The sequence below is a fragment of the Nymphaea colorata genome, chromosome 5, assembly GCF_008831285.2.
Source record: "Nymphaea colorata isolate Beijing-Zhang1983 chromosome 5, ASM883128v2, whole genome shotgun sequence".
Lineage (NCBI taxonomy): Eukaryota > Viridiplantae > Streptophyta > Magnoliopsida > Nymphaeales > Nymphaeaceae > Nymphaea > Nymphaea colorata.
This window is the reverse complement of record NC_045142.1, coordinates 26,540,131-26,557,651: the sequence shown is the minus strand read 5'-3', so window position 1 is coordinate 26,557,651 and position 17,521 is coordinate 26,540,131. Positions and strand designations below refer to the sequence as shown.

General features: G+C 38.6%; 1 protein-coding gene across 5 annotated transcripts; it reads left to right on the top strand.

The window, feature by feature from the left end:
• Window positions 1-7,334: 7,334 nt before the first annotated feature.
• Window positions 7,335-16,704, top strand: LOC116254221 (uncharacterized). Of its 5 annotated transcripts, XR_004172651.2 has the most exons (5): window positions 7,335-8,660; window positions 11,510-12,515; window positions 14,705-14,813; window positions 14,920-15,229; window positions 16,277-16,415. XR_004172651.2 is itself a non-coding variant. In XM_031629439.2 (3 exons), the coding sequence occupies exons 1-3, from the start codon at window positions 7,467-7,469 to the stop codon at window positions 16,510-16,512; spliced, it is 2,436 nt and encodes an 811-aa protein (XP_031485299.1). In that variant the 5' UTR covers window positions 7,335-7,466; the 3' UTR covers window positions 16,513-16,704. The 5 variants fall into 5 exon arrangements, 2 of the variants coding, with proteins under 2 accessions (XP_031485299.1, XP_031485300.1); XR_004172650.2 differs by lacking the exon at window positions 16,277-16,415 and having other exon boundaries at window positions 14,920-15,335; XR_004172652.2 differs by lacking the exon at window positions 16,277-16,415 and having other exon boundaries at window positions 14,895-15,335.
• The last annotated feature ends 817 nt before the right edge of the window (window positions 16,705-17,521 follow it).

Here is a 17,521-nt window from a genome sequence, read left to right as displayed (position 1 = left end):
GAACTGGAAGGTCAATGGCAGAGGGGCGGAGCCAGAAATTTTCATGAGAAGGGCCGAATTAAAGTTTTTAAAGTTTAACAGGAGTTGAAATATCATTTCTCAAAATTTTTATATAGGATAAATGAAATTTTTTAAAATTTACATGTAATTTTAAAAAAAAAATTTGAGGGCGGGCTAGGATCCCCTTGGCTCCACTCCTGATGGCAGGTCCACTGATTTTCAATCTTTTGGTTTAATACTTTGACTACATACCGTAAATATAAGAGCTACTGATTAAAAGCTAACTACTCATAGAAAATGGTAACAAAAGAGTTACATAAATACGATTCGATGCTCATTTATACGCCTATATGGAGCAAAATGGTTTCCTGTATTTGAAAATGTCAGCCATGTTTGCAACATGAGCCATCTTGAGTGTGTTTGATAGCTGGAAACATTTTTCTTAATGTATTTTCTGCACAAAATTATTCTCACTAATCAAACAAATAAATGAAACTTGAAAAATTTTACCATTTCACAGAATCACAATGCAAATTTTCTTGTTTTCTCAAAATTTTAGCCCCCGCTTTTAAATTTTTAAGTCCGACTTGCATTTTGAGTGTGTTTGATAGCCGGAAACATTTTTTCTTTAATGTATTTTCTGCACAACAGTATTCTCACTAATCAAACAAATAAATGAAACTTGAAATCTTTTACCATTTCACAATGCAATTTTTATTGTTTTCTCAAAATTTTAGTCCCCACTTTTTAGGTCCGACTTGTTTCTCCAAGAAACATTTTTCCAAAAAAAAAAAAAGCACCGCAAAAATATAAAATTCAAGGCCCTCGAAACACCCAATATATATGAAATATGCATCTACCATATTAGATTGCCTAAGGTCGTTTTAAAGAGAATCGAACAAGCTTGTATCAAATTCTTGTGGAATGAGGAAGAAGGGTCTAGACACATGAATCTAGTCAAGTGGGAGCGGTTGTGTTTGCCCTTAGATGAAGGAGGAGTAGGTATAAAAAGGTTGGAGGATGTCAACAGAGCGATGCTAGTCAGCAGATGTTGTCGGTTGCTGACCAATAAAGACCCCTGGGCTAACATCTTCAAGGAGAAATATTTGAGCTCTCACAGTCTATGGACACTCAAGAGATCCCCTAATCCAAGTTGGGGCTGGAAAGGACTGCGTTGGGGTTGGAGTTGGGGTTGGAGTTGGCTTCAAAACAAAGTTGAGTAGAAAATTGGGAATGTATAACAAGTCAGATTCTAGAAGGATCGTTAGTCGGGGCAAGTTCTAATCAATAGGGTTGATGGGAATGGATATGTGCTGCTGAGCAATGAGCTTAATATCAGTATTCGTCAAGTAACTTGTGCTAACCAAGAGAGTTCGACCCTTGCCATGGCTGCGCACCTTGGTGTGTCTTCAACTAACATCAGGATTAGAGATGCTGAGGATAGTCTAGTTTGGAGTGATGATGGTAAGGCGAGCTTCAAGGCAGGTGAGATTATCAACAAATGTCGTATTCAGGGTGTTAAAGAGTCGTGGAGGAGGAAGATCTGGGCTAGCTACGCCCCAGCCAAGAGCTGCTGATATTCTTACATCGCTTGCGAAGGCAGATTGCCCACTCTTGATAGGATTCAGAAGACTCGGGTTCAATTTGCTAACCATTGTTTTTTTTGTTATTGTGCTGAGGAGACAAATGCTCATGTCTTAATGAACTATAAAATAGCAAAGGAAGTTTGGAAGTACATTGCCGCTAAGTTCGATAGAGTCAATTATCCCCGAGGTGATATTGCAGACGCGTTCAAGAGATGGATTCAAGCTAAGATAACAGGAAAGTGGCGACGTCGGTGTTGGAGGATGACCTTTTTAATTGTTTGCTGAAATTTGTGGTGACTCAGAAATAGATGTCTGCATGACAACCTTCAACCCCATGTTAGTAGGTTCAAAAAAGATGTTTGGAGGAGTTGTTTGGACAGCTTTTCCTCTGTTAAGTGGCCTGCTGAAATTGAACTCAAGCTGAGAATTTGGATGGAGACGGGTCTTGATAGTGTGGACTCCATTGTCTCTAATAGAAATGGCATGTTAATCAACATTGTTAGAGCGTCTACTAGGCATGGCCCGAAAATAGCTGGTCTTAGCTATGCGGACAATGGCCAGATGGGTTATGTGGTGATTATCAATGTTCGTGGTAGCATTCATGAAGGTGAAATGGAAGTCTTGGAACAGATTCCACAAGGATTATGGAGGTGACTATATTATTGTCTCCTCTATTAAAGATTGGGTCAAGAAAACGCGACAAAGGTTGGAAGGTAGAAGACCACTTACTAGCTGGAATATGTATCTTGACCAATTACAGAGGAGAATTTTTGTGGAGCAGGGTGCTGCGACAGTTGACATAGGACGGCTGATCATGGATCACGCCAATGCTACACATGATTATTTTGCTGACTTGAAAATGTATATGCATAGCTTGTAGGTTTGGTTGTCTTCTTTTTTGTTGGGTGAAGGGTTGGGTCGATCCTTTGTACTTATCGCTAAGGTCCTTTCGGACCTTCCCATGTATATAACCATTTTGTTAGAATAAAAGTAGGGGGCCTAACCCCCAAGCAAGTTTTTTACTTCAACTTCTCCCGTTCTCACTTGAATTCATTTTGGGTGAGCGAAGGCTAATCCCAAGTGAAAACTAAAGACCCCCTTTCTACTCATATAACATATTCTCAAATCCCAGGTTTAAGGCTGCTTTGTAGTGTCTTGGGGTAGGCGTAGATTTGGGCATCAAGTCGGTTCGGTCCGGTCCGCTTATAATAAAAAATTATTTTTTAAAATATAAAATAAAATATTTTGAATATAAAATATATTTTAATAATAAAAATATTAGTTAAAAGTTATTGGGCCAAATCAAGCCCCCGTCGGGCTGACCCAGGCCGACCCGATTGGGCAGAGGTCCAGGCCTGGGCCCGAGCTGGGTACTAGGTACCCACTGGTGGCCCGACCCGATGCCAAGTCTAGGTAGGCCTTCCATTATGCATTATTTGCATATCAATGTCTCCCTTTTATATAGGAAAGAGTATAAACACCCAAACCTTAATAAATCAGCTAAAAGGATGGTCAATAAATAATCTAAAACAGCTTGTGCTGGAAGCCATAAATTTTGGGTTGAGGTGCTCTAACTAAAAAACTCTCATTCTTTTAGGAGCTTAATATATAGAAATAAGCAAATATGCGAATATACCAATTTAAAAATAAAGAAATTTTAAGAGGTTGGTATGAGCAATTGTCCATGCTATGTGTGGCTTCACTACCGGCTTGTGTGACTATTGCCGTCAGCCTTTTTTGAAATGGGGAACAATAAGAACAAAGTGTGGTTTCTGGCAATTTAGTACATGAGGTTCAATTACATCTCCTTAAAAGGATCCACTTGATCCAAAATCAACAGATCAGTTAATCATATAATTATTTTATGAATATAACCCAAAGATTGAGATAGATGCACCTTTGGGTCATATTCATATTTTTCTTTTTGTATAATCTTGACGTCCCTTTCGTTTGATATAGCATGTCCTCTATAAGACAAAAATTATTTACAAAATAACAAATACAACAAGTAACAACAAATAAGCTGTCATTTTGTCAGCAATTCAATAAATGCCAAACATGAATTCCCAACAATTGAGGGTGCAGGCAAACAGTCGAACCTCGAATTTGAGTAGAGCCAAACTGAACTCGAATCTAAAAAAATACGTTACACAACTAAAATTTCTAAATTTTTTCAATATATTTTTTTTTCAATTAATTGGGGTGGAGCGGGGCCATGCCCTAGGTGCCCCGCCCCCCTTCCCTTAAGAAGCGAGTTCGTATCTAGGACTGCTCAAGGGCTGGGTTGAGGGTGGGCCTGGTTAAGCCTACCCAAATAACTTGCCTAATGCTGAAGACATAGGCTTGTGCTATATATTATAATTATATATAAAAGTCAAAGAGGGGGCGTGGAGTTTCAATGTGAACCTTTTATTTTACTTAAATCCTAACACGCACCAACCGGTAAAGGTCCATCCCAGCCGATGATAAATCTCGTCATCTCATGCGTCAGTGGGTTTGGACCCAAGTTGATAGATGAATGCGCACCCGCTTCTACTACTGGGTCACGTGTTGGAGTCTTAGTTGCAAGAGTCAAACCGCGGGTCCGGATTGAACCCTACTTTATAGACCCAAATCCATATGAAACTCTTTTCAACAAAGCCTTTTGACAAGAGGATCTGGATCATTTGGGGTTCCCTTCCCCAAAATCCAAATATTGGAAGCGCAACCAATCTGAAATCTACTAGGTCTTCCACATCGTTATCGCAAACAACACTAGAAAATGGGTCACATTATGTGAATGTTTAGTAAATTTATCTTAAGGTCTCCTTTGATGTACAATGATTTTATTGTCCATCGAGAGAAACTTGTTGTTTTTATACGGCTTTTCATTTTCAAATCAAACACAAGAAAAATTACCTTACCGAATTAGATGGATCAAAGTAATTTTACCCTGTAAAAAAGTTATCGAGTTTTTTTCATGGTAAATTTATCATTCAAAATTTTACCATGCCATCAAAGGAAGCTTAAGGATTGAGATAGATTGATAAATTTACCATGCCATCAAAAGAAGCTTAAAGATTGAGATAGATTGGTCGAACACTAAAACTACGAATCTAACTTAATCTTTACATCAATTTCATAAAAGATTTACAAAATATACTTACTACCAAAGGACACATTGAGACAACCTTTTTTTTTAATAGTTGTCTTTGCTAATTAACTCAAAGTAAGCTGAACCGAGCGGAAGCTGTGTCAGCTGAGTCAAGTAAAGTTCACACAAGGTAAGCTCTAGCAAGCAGTGGTGGAACCATAAACCTTTAATTCAGGAAATTTAGAGACCTCATATACGTAACAAAATTATTGAGGGGCAGTATATATAAATAAGTAACAAATGAGGGGTGCTAACATATAAATGAAACAGAATACTTGGGGCTAACCATTATGTAAGTAAATATATAGATTTTGTGGAGCTGTCTAAGCAGTTGCCCACACGAACCCACATGTAGCTCTGCTTTTAGGTCGAGTTCAAATTTGAGCTCGACAGTCGAGTTTGAGCATTTAGGTCAAGTTCAAGTTTGAGCTCGACGATCGAGTTTGATCATGCGTAAGTTTTAGGGGTCCATTTTTCCATAACTAGTCAATGACATGAGCCAGCTCCTTTCTTTCACAAAAGTTCAATTGTGGGATATATATATATATATAAACTTGACTTAGAAAAACAAACAAAAATAAAATATGTACGTGATGTAATTTTTTGTATTTAAATAAAAAAAAAAAGCCAAAGACACATTTATATAATAAATTTTTTTAAGATGATTCAGAGCCATTTGGGAAAGAGAATAGTGACAAACTGTTCTATCATCAATATGTCTTAAAAACTGGGTAAATTCACTGCCAAACAACCTTGCTTGGTAAGAAGAACATTATATTTTTTAAATGCACATTGATAAGTTTGACAACTACAAGTTCTTATTCTAAAAAACATGGTGTGATTCCTTTTTAGCATTTGATTGTTGTATTTAGAAATGGGAACATGATAAATATGTGACTTAAGAATACAATATTTTTTTTTTCCCTTTCTTTATCGGGTTTTTAGCCTTTTTCCTCAAAATCCGATCTAGTGTGATCGATTCGTCCAAGTTTTTATGATATACACACACACCAGACCCTTGTCTTGGTTATTCATCTTTTAAAAAAAAAAGTAAAGAATTTGACATGACGATCACGATTGAGCTATTTATTTCGTAATATACCTAAAACAAAACGTAGGTAATTGATCATATACCGGATGATTGAGAATCTGAATCGATAAAATATTCATACCTGGAACTGATAATGCCATCCCCGATTCGGATATAATTCATTCAAGGGGAGATCCAATCTTCATTTCACTAGTTCGGACAAATTGATTGCCGAAAAAAGAAGAAGAAGAAGAAGAAATGGATTATATCCGAATCGGAATCGGTTATGGACACACACTTTGCGAGTGCAGTCATCCGCTACGGGCACCACGTTGATACATCTTTACGGGTCGGTTAGCAATTGGATTTGGACTTGGAATGTGCTCGAGTTTGGATTAGGATGCAAATAGTGGCTCGAGTTTGGATTAGGATGCAAATAGGGCACCACCATAACATGAGATATTCACGTGGGGGTTACTAATTTCAGGCAGGAATCCAGACCCGGAGTTACCGAAATCAAAATGAGCTGAGTTGGAGGGATCTGTGCCCAATAAATTCTGATCCGAATGCCAGATAATCTTGTATTAAGGCTGAGAACTTATAGAAACACCATTGATTATGCAATTTAAGGGCTGATAACAACAGCACGAGCTTGCTATTTCAAGATCCAGACCCACGTGCAGGAATTTTTAGGGATCCAGACCCGATCCAAGTATCAGTCAGCAAGAATCCCGGTTCGGTCTTACGGCGGGCGACCCGACCCTTTGACAGGAAGGTTGCGGCCGTCTTCCTGTTTTCCGCGGGCGGTCGCTCGGACTCGGTTTGGGTCAAGTCAACTCGCCGAACCGGTCAAACACAGCCGAGTGGCTCGGGACGAGGTCCCACGCGTAAGGCTCAGGCAAGACCCTGGTGCTTCGCTGCGTCAGCACGCCTCGTTCCCTCGCCTCTTACATGAAAGCCGACGGATGTCAAAGATATTGCAACTATGCCCTTCGTCATGTCGTTGACGCATGGGATCCGTGTTGGATAGCTGTGTATCCAGACCCGGAAATCACCTCATCTAATTCGAAACTTTAAAAAAGATTTTTTTTTTCTTGTTTTTGTTTTTTGACGCCCAAAACTAAAGATCGTCAGATTTATTATTTACGAATTATAAATAAATGTATCATAAAAATTCGTAGGTGCTAATTATTTAGATGATAGACCCTCTCAATGTCAATCTCAATCTTTGACTTTTTTTTTTCCTATTTTTTGTTATATTAAAAGATAAAAAATAAGATAAATTTTCACTATAACATGTCGCGTGAATTTTCTTTTCTTTGTAGCCACCAAAAATGGATTTTTTCCATTTTACTTTTTCTTTCCTATTATTTCTGCCATTTTAAATATACCTCGCAGTATTACGGTCGGGTACGGATCAACACTTTTTGGATCTCATCCGACCCACATTTTGGAAAAGGCGGCCATTCAAACTTATTAACGGCTGCCTCGCCCCGTAAGGTAATGAAAGGATGAGGACATTATGGTAATTGCGAAGGTACAGGAGCTACAAATTCTTTTCGTTCTTACTGGCAGATTCGTGGATTGCTCACCCGCCTTCTCCCTCTCTCTTTATCTCTCTCCCTCGACCTTGCGCTGTGGAATTGCTTCCAAATAGGGTTGGGATCTTGTCCTTCTTCAGGTATCTGATCGTGGGGGGAGATCTCTTGGGCTGGGGATGAGTCGGGGGAAGAATTCGCTTAAAGGAGGGAGGAAAAGGCGGAGGGGCGAGAGCTCCGACGATTCCGATGAGGATTTCGTCGTGGACGAGGAGGAGGAGGAAGATGACGAGGAGGACGAGGATTACGATGAAGATGATTGTGAAGACTGCAGCGATGCTGGCGATGACGGCGAGGAGGAGGCGGAGAATGAGGAGGAAGATCGTGATTTCAGCGGTTCGGAAGATTCGGATGGTTCAGGTGCGAGAACCCGAAAAATCAAACAGAAAAAACCTGGAAGAAAATTGTCAGGCCGCAGAATCAAGAAAGCGAGAAGGAGAAGCAGAGTTTCGTGCGATGAAGAGGAGGAGGACGAAGATTTCTATCCTGGATCGGAGAATAGCACCGGGGATGAGGAGGAAGAGGAGGAGTTGGTTGTTGCGAGGAATTCTGTTAAAAGGAAGGTGGCAGGAGTAAGGAGAAGGAAAGGTAGAAGAACGATAGGTTCCGTCAAGAAGGTCCGGAAATCTGCCGTCGAGAGGACGAGGAAGCGACGTAGTAGGAGAGTTGCTTCGTCGGAAGAAGAGGAGGAGGAGGAGGAGGAGGAGGAGGAGGAAGAGGAGGAGGAGGAGGACGAGTACGAGTACGACGATGATTTTGAGGATGAAGAAGAGAATACTAGCAGGAAGAGGATAAGGTCAAGCCCTAAGGCCAAGAAGAAGAGATCGAGCCAGAGAAAGATGGCAGAAACTCCGTCCGATTTAGATTCTTTGTCAGATGCGGATTTCGTTGTGTCAGATGAAGAAACTGATATTCCGATGGAGGTACCGGATGTGATTTTAGCGACGCGCTCGAGACGCTCCCCTGGTCTAAAAGGGGATCAGGTTATGGGCGATTCGGGTCCGCGAGAACAAAATGGAAGGATTGTGAAGTTCGTTGTTGAGGCGGACAGAATTGGGTGTAAAGGCAAAGAGAAGCTTACAGATTTTTGTAAGCAAGTATGTGGGATTTGTCTATCGGAAGAACGGAAGGGCACTGTTCGTGGCAAGCTAAATTGTTGCGATCATTTTTTCTGCTTCATTTGTATAATGGAATGGTCAAAGGTCGAATCAAGGTGTCCGATGTGCAAACAGCGGTTCGAGACTATTGACAAATTATCAAACTCGGGGATTTGCCTAAGGAATGTAACGATAAATGTTCCATGCAGGAATCAGGTAGTTGCCTTTTTTTGGCTTGTTTTCAGTAGGTTTCAATCATTACGCTATTGATGCTTCTTTTGGTCTTGTACATTTGTGCTTCATCCGCTTCTAGTATCTTCAAGTTGCTGGGCTTCATAGTTTCCTACTTGTATGTTTTCCAGTCTTTGTGCGACATGCTTGAGCTGCCTTAGATGACTTTGCTAAACATCGTAAAATTTTGGTCAGATTAAACACTTAAACATGCGCTTTTAAACCACATCCTCTCATACTCTCTTTCTCCTAAACATGTACCGATGCAGCTATGTAGGTGCCATCGCTACGTTGTAAAGGACGCTGAATTTGAGAAGTGAGTTTTTCAGCTTATCACTGATCAGGAACATGACTCTGACTAACCGGAGAATCACTTGCACGACCTCACAAGCTTACGTATCTTTGCTGGTCAATTTTATCATGTAGGCATAAGTTCTGCTTCCAAACCATATGCTTCCCCTTATTTGCTTTCTCAGGGATCTTTTCACACATAGCATTTATGGTACCCCATCCATGTGGACGGGCCTGAATGAAGGTTCCTTTACTTTTTCACTAGAGAGCAGTCCATTCTGACGGTGGAACCTCAAATGATCACTCTTCAATTATAATCATGTTGTTCGTACTTCTTTCCGTACCACCATTTTTTGTTATTTCAAAATAGAAAATTTTGTTAAACCTGTTCTCTCAATTCCTGAAGTCAATCTCTGTTCCCTTATTTCTATCATCTCCTTACTTAACAATGATAAATATAAAAGGCAAGAATTATCGGAAATCATGGAAGGAAGATCATGCGATAAACTTGATGATACACATGATCAGCTAAGAAAAGAAAGAGATAAGAACAAAAGTAAAGGACAAGATCCTTTACCATTATCATCTGTAACAGATCCACCAAATGTGGATCCTAAATGTAACTCTCATTGACAAGTTATTTAATGGAACCACTCTCTAACGATGATATTGAAGAAAGTTAGAGAGTGAGAGAGTTCTCGTGGACGTAGGTCATTCAAGGCCGAACCACGTTAAATTTGTCTTTGTTTCCTTCACAAGTACTCTGTTTTTATTAAACACAACAGTTGTTCTCCTTCAGATGTAAAAATATGTGGAGGAACAACAGTCTCATATAACTTAAATTCCAGAAATTTGCAACCTTGACATGGTGCAATACAGGCAATTTATGTATATATAAAAAGAGAAAAAAGCTTAAGAAGTGCTAGAGCTATAAAACATAAATTATTTCTGGTCATCTCTATGTTCTAGAGTTGTGCTGTTTTGTTTTGTTGATGTCTTGATATTTCATTATTTTGACTCAGCTGGATCAATCATGTTTAACGAAGTTGAATGAGTTTTATTATTGACTCCACTGAGTCGTTTCAGCCGTGTACTTCTTCAGCATTTTTCTCCTTTATTGATTTGTATTATTAATGTAACTTGTGCTTATGTTAGGTTTACAGCAAAGCACATATTCTATTTTGTATATTAAAAAATATATTTGATGTAATAAATATGTACATCTTAATTTTGAAATTTTGCATTAACGACTATAAATTTGTCATTTACTTAAGGAACTAGAAGACTATGACCTATCTAAGTTGCTGAGTGGCTTGCACGAATCACAGAGTTGGCTATTAGCTGGTCTTAAATTGAGGCCTGATTGATTTGCACTGATCTGACATTACAAAGAAGAATCTAGCCCGTATATCATCTTTAACATGATTTAATTGCTATTTTCATGTTTTCAATTGTGTCTAACATAAAAGCTAAAGACAATGTTGTGTCAAGACAGAGAATATGAATGCCTAAGAGGAAGTTGTGTGAAAGCAGAGAGCTGCAAATTCTATGCTGTACATATCCTTGATCACTGCACATGTTCTAACCGTTCTTTTCAAGGAACTAGGTGTAGGTAACAAAGGGCAAACAAGTTGATTTCCAAGCCTTACAATCTAGATGCTACTTGTCTGAACATACCTTTTAAACCTTTTCAAACTGTGGTTATCATCATCTAAAAGAGAGGATAGTTTGTACTGGACACAGGTTAAGCATTCTTGAAGTGCAAATATCAAAAAGGAAAATGAATTTGTGATGGTTAAGCAATAGCAATAGTCGGCAATGATAAAAGGCAACTAGTCTGATGGATGTTAGTAATGTCCTACATAGATTCTAATGGCATTGGGATATTGCTGTTACTGTAGTAGGAACCAGTCAAAATAATGTTCTGATTTTGCCCTTATCGAGGCTGTCACATACTAAGATTTTCCCATTATTGAATGTTGTCAAGTACTACCATTATGATATGTAAAATATGTTTGCTATTTAGGAGGAATACATTGGTGACATTGTACTCAATCCCTCCTCAACAATGTATTGTGGAAACCAGGTTTTGTGACAGCCTGCTTTTTTAACCAGTTTTTAAAACTGGCCAACAAGGCAAAAACCTGGTCTACGTGTGGGATTCTCTTTTGAAAACAGCATTTTGTTAAAACTGGGTTTTCACAAACCCAATTTCGACTGTCAGCGAAGGTGTCACTAGTCACACCCTTGGTTTTTCTGGATTACTCTGTTAAGAAACCAAACCAATAAAATTTCTAGTCTCAAAAGAATGACATTTCATCAATCTGTATTTCTTTGTCAATATTGTTAAATAACAAGATACAAGAACAAGAAGCACTGCAACGAAGCGTCTTTTCTTTGTAGTATTTCCTGGTCAATTTAGTTGAAATTAATTGAATGAGCTGAATTGTTTGTTTGTTTTTTTTCTTTTTTTTGTATTTACCTGTGCTACTTTTGAAGACAATTTGTTTCTTTTCATTTTTTTCTCTTTTGGACTTTTACAGGTTTACCAACCTTCTGAAGAAGAGCTGAGGAGTTACCTTGATCCCTATGCCAATATAGTTTGTATGGAGTGCCACCAAGGTGGTGATGATAACCTCATGCTGCTTTGTGATATCTGTGATTCCTCTGCTCACACTTATTGTGTTGGTCTTGGGATGGTAGTTCCTGAAGGCAATTGGTACTGTGAAGGTTGTAAAGCTTCTGATCCAGAATCTTCCAATTTGCGGCCACTGCGCAGTTCTGTACAAGAGCAGTTTGTTGATTGCATTTCATATCCTGAAAATGCCATTCATATTGATGTTCCCTCACTTTTTGGCCCTAGTTCTCAATGTTTAAGGACTTCAGTTAGCCAACCTTCCTGCCACATAAATGATGCAGCTCCTAGGTTTCCTGTCTGTGGGGATTCTGCAACTACTTCGCCTACTTTAGGAGCAGGTGCCTCTACTGTCATGGGCAGACGCAGGTTACGGCGCCAGATACACTCAATGCTTACTAGTAATAGAATGAGTGAGATGCCTAATTTCATTGAAGTAAGTAATAGATTATTAAATAGAAATTATAATAGTAGTGCAATCAGACCTGAGGAGCAGGATCTTGGAGTGAAAGAGCAGCTTGGGAGATCAAAATGTGATAGATCTGATGGTTACCTTTTTAATGAGAGTGGCAGGTATGCGAGTTCCACTGTAATAGATAGCTTTGGAGAAAGTTCGTCTCAGCATCTGCAACACATAAGTTACTTGTCTCCAAGCGTGAGCGGATTGAGAACTACTGTTCAATGCCCAAATAGTTACACTTCTAATAATCTTTCTGATGAAAATATCTCCACTTGTGAGCCTAAAGTAGCTCATCCACGAGCAGTGTGGTACGAAGAAATGCAAGATCTGGAGGAACAACCTAGGATTGTGCTGAATGATGATGCAGACAGTTCGCAGGTGCATGATGCAAAAGAACAAGTTTGTGCATTGGTTAAACCTCATCTAAAAGCTTTGGTCAAAGAAGGCTATATAGGTATGTACTTCTCTGTTAAGCTGGTCTTTTCTTTTGTGGATGTATTGGTTTTACTATCATGACTAATGTGTGATATGTTTCTTTTTGTCTTAGTTGCCACATATTAGCATGTTTCTGAAGCATGTACTCTCAGAGTATGAAATTGTATATGTCAATTGCCTGTCTTCAATGCAAACATATTGCCATTTTCTTGAACTCCTGCTTCGTCACATGGATACTGCTTTTATGGAGCAGCACCCATACCATACGGGTACGGATATTGGTATAGGGATGCCCATGGGTATGTCCTGTGTATGGTCAACATACCAAGGATGATGGTATTCATCCTTTCTTTTTTTTTGATCTGTCAACATTGACTAACTCCATTTCTGTCCAAAAAAATAGGGTTTTCTTTGTTTTTTCTATTTATTTTTAGTATGGTTGTTACTTTTATACTTTATTCATTAGTTTCTTCTACATAATCTATACAATTTGAATCATGCATGTGGCTTTTTTATTGTTTGAATTCTTATTTTTGTTATATATATATATTTATATTTATTTAATACAGTAATATACATATCTATAATTATAAAATATATGTGGACGTGCCTCCGTACTCAAGTTTTTTGAAAATGGTCCGTACCAGTACTTATGTCACATAGGTGTGAAGTGATGTTGAACGACAGACACTTTTTGTTATTCCAAGTGCTTCAAATGCAAGATTTTAAGATGGACAAATTATTATGAATTCTCTTCTTAGATCAAATGTTGAAACTTATTCTATGTATTGTTAGTTTACTTCTTTGCTTACCATGTAAGAATTTTATTTGCCTGATCTGTTAGGTTGTCATGAATTGTGGCATATTGACTTTTACAATATGCCACAATTCACTTCACTTGTTTTAGGGTGAACCTTTCTTAGGAGGACCTAAATTCAAGTGATTGCCATTATGGGATTTTTATTAATTTTTCCTCTGTATGGGAGAAGAATTCGGAAGTAGATAACCGTTTTTTCAACTTTCAGAGAAAGGAAGTCCTGATTCAAAATCAAAGGGGATGTGTCAATTTTCCCACTTTGAAATGTTAAGGGTTGTCAGAAAAATTAGAAAAGCTCAGGATCGTTTTTGTGAATCTGAAATGATGCATGAATATTTGGGTAATTTTTGAAACTGCCTTGTCTTTGCTTTTTATTATTTCAATCCTAGTCGTAGTTGTGTTTCTACCCCTTAGTATGTGATGCCCCGTCATTGACCCTTTAGGGTGTTCAAGCACATATAGAATACTATGGGGCACGACATGCCATACACACACACACACACACACACACGCGCGCACTCAAATCTGCAATCATTTTAACTGGTACCATAACTTATATGTGATTAATGAAAAGTCAAAAGCATCTATTGTCCTTGATTCTAATCTTATTGTAATCACTCTATGGTATGCTGATTGGTTATCCAATCCCTGGTGAGATTCAAGATACTAGAACCAAGAGCAGATCTGTCATACAAGGTATTCATGTGTAAATGTATTTTCCATTGGAGGGTCTTAAGGGGGCACTCAGAAAGAGCAGAAAGTTAGGCACCAGATAGCAATAAGGTCAACTAGGTTAGTTTTTGGTAAAGCCCTTCAACTAAAAAAAGAAGCTTTCTGATTTTCCTTTAATGTCTTGTGGTTAAAGACATGGTTGCATAAACAGTGAGAACTTGGGTTTCAGATCAAGGTAGTGGTTGCTATTTATCATTTTCTTGTATGAATTTGGTGATGACTGATCAGTGATGTGAGCTGTCTTACTGGAGTCACTACCATACGGCCTTATCTTCAGACTTCAGAGTATCACCCTGCTTTGACATGTTTGGATGCAGAAAGAAAGGCAGACCATTGGGATTTAGTAGCTCATGTGATGTTTGTTGTACTAGTAGAAACTAGATTTCAGGAATTTATGGTACAAACATGGGCCAAGCGTATGGTTGGTTGTCGGTTTCTAGTGCCTTTTTGGTAAGACCAAGGTGTAACCTTCTTGGGATCATGAACAGCAGGAAGCTATTGGATGCATGATAGTTCTGGAAGGGACTCTCTAGGTGGATATAATAGTTAATAGTTAATACTATTACATTGGTTATTGCATCTTCCTAGATTTAATGATATTTGAAAGGGATGTTAATAAGGTTTGGTAATAAAGTTTGCTGTTGCTCTTTCATTGATAGGTAAGCTGGGCTAGGCAGAACCCTTGCCTGATTATGCCAGCAGAGATGAACCTCAGATATTGGAACCTTAACCTTCTTCAACTTGATAGTTCTGGAAGGTTTTCTCTAGGTGGATATAATAGTTAATACTGTTACATTGGTTATTACATCTTCCTAGATTTAATGATATTTGAAAGGAATGGTAATAAAGTTTGTTGTTGCTCTTTTATTGATAGGTAAGCTGGGTTAGGCAGAACCCTTGCCTGATTATGTCAGCAGAGGTGAACCTCAGCTATTGGAACCTTAACCTTCTTCAACTTGAAGGTTTTAAGTTGAACTCTTTTGCCAGGTGAACAGAGATTGGCAGCTTGGCGCTTGCCAATATTGTGGTCGACACTTAAGCATCAAATGTTGTCACAATGTTACCAACAAGCAACAGCCTGCAGCCTTCAAATCACAAAATAATTTGTTAGCTACCTGTAATATCACATCATTTATTTTGAAGTTGTGGCAGCTTGATTTAGCCATAACCTCACCATCTGAATGGTACCGAATGACAGCACTTCAGTGAGAATCCGGGTCTCTGTTTCCTTGATCTTTGTAAGGATAATGGTACAATATTTAAGTGTGATAGTGCTATTTTCAGGTTCAACAGTATAGGGCTTGTTTATCCTAAATATTTTTCGTTTGAAATTTATCCAAGAACCTAATTTCATTTCTGCAGATGTTTAGGTATAGCATGCAACGTATATTTGACATAAAGTATCTCATCTTGAAGGATTTGTCGATTGAAACTGTATGCTCTAACAATGTGTGGAGTTGCTGTAATTGACGGCATGTTGAGAGCTTCAGGTCCTTGTTAGTTCAGCGAGAATAGTAGGTCCGGTTGTTTAGCACCACAAGTCAGGTTGTTTAGTAAAATCCTTACGTATTATGAGATTATTCCTTATGGTGATTCTGGTGCTTTTGATGAAGTAGTCTGGCCAAAGGAAAAATGTATATTATTGATCTTTGCTTAAATTTATTCCATATTTGAGTTAAGTTCGTTTTGATATGGGGCCTTCATCTGCTTCTTTGTTTTTCTTGTTCTTGGTTTTATATAACGTCCTCTCTATTCCTTGTGTTTATACTACTAGTGTAATTCAATCTTCATAACTGCACTTTATGTTAATTGACCAGTTGAATCGCTTGATGATGAAAATGACTTTCACGAATAGAGCCTTATGGCCAGACCAATTGATCTAATTGTTGGTCTTACAGATGCTATAGAACTTCTATCTTCAACTTATTTTGGACTCGGCTTAAAATGGAACGTTATGATCATTGTCCCATGGCAGACACGGTGTATCGCAATGTGTTGACGAGTGTGTCCATTCTTTCTAATGCTGTCAACATTCTTGCAGAATTATGGAATTTAATGGGTTAATGCATTTGGACCTTCTTCGAGTCTCTTTAGTATCCGTTTCGTTTGTCTCTCAATCAATTGGGTCTTCGATACTGTGCTGTAGTTTCCCTTCTGTTTTTGACAACCATGAATGAAGTTTGATACTTTGTTAAAGGTTATTAAAATGATATTGATTAACTGATTGGCAGAGCGTGGTGACTTCAAGGACATTGCAAAACGATCTACACACACAATCCTAGCAGCCTACGGGATCAAGTGCTCGAGAAGTCAAGCTGTATCGGTTCAACCGCCAAACTGTGACCATGCAACAGATGGTTTTAGTTTGTGCATCTTAATAAATGAATGCTGTTCCAAATGCTTTAATGAATTTGTTCGCAACGTGGTTGGCAGGATTGCAAAAGAAGTTGCAAAGACGCGCGTTTAGGTACCTCCATTCTTTGTTGGCTCGTTTTATGGAAGCCAGTTCTTTTTTTCTCCTCTTTCTAGTTTCACGAGCTTCATGGGCGCTGTTGAAATTTTTTCCATTAATATTCTGTGTAGATGTAGTATTTTTGTCGGTAAAATTTTTTTTACCCGACAATTCTGTGATTATAAATCAATAAAATTTTATTTTCAATTTCTTTGGCAGAAGAAATATTCAGTATCAATGATCTTACAGTACCATTTGAGAATTGAAATTTCTGGCATTTGAATATAAGATTTTCCTTTTTCTGCTTGACTCATGCCGCGGTGCCTTAAAACCCTCTTTTGAACCAGCGTCTCTCTTTCTTTCTTCCACCGTCAATTGTTCTTTCAAATGCATATACCAGCAAGCTTTTCTAGAAAAAAAGGTAACCATCTTTATAGTCACAGTGCAGCAACAAACAGGCTGTAGCCACTTGGTGGCTCATGATAAGCAGCTTATCTTGCATAAACAAACTTGAAGCTTACAGACATCCGTGCACATGCAGAGAGCAGCAGCAGCAGCCGATAAAAATGCACATGGATGCATTGCAGAGTCAAGTGATCAAATTTAGGACTCTCTGAGGCACCTCAGTTAAATAAGCACCCTGACTAACAGCAGGGCTTGTGATTATAGCTACCCTTATTTGAGGTTGTCAGCAAAAGGTAAGGGGGGGGGGGGGAGGCAAAAAGGTAAAGACTCTTTGGCTGGATTATGGCTAGGATGTCGGGACACGAATGAAGACTTCCCATCACTTGTCTCCCTCTTAATTCTTCTTTGTGAAGGTCCACGTTCCTCACCATACATTATTGCACATGAACTGCCTTTGATGCAAAACTACCCACACTGCCAAACAGCATCACACTCTCCAAAACTAAAGCTTCATGTGGGATTATTGTCAGGCTCCACCTTTGAGTAGTGCAGCTAGACATTGGACATAGAAGTGGTTCCTTTACCTACTCATTCGATACGAACTACGATTTGGTATCTG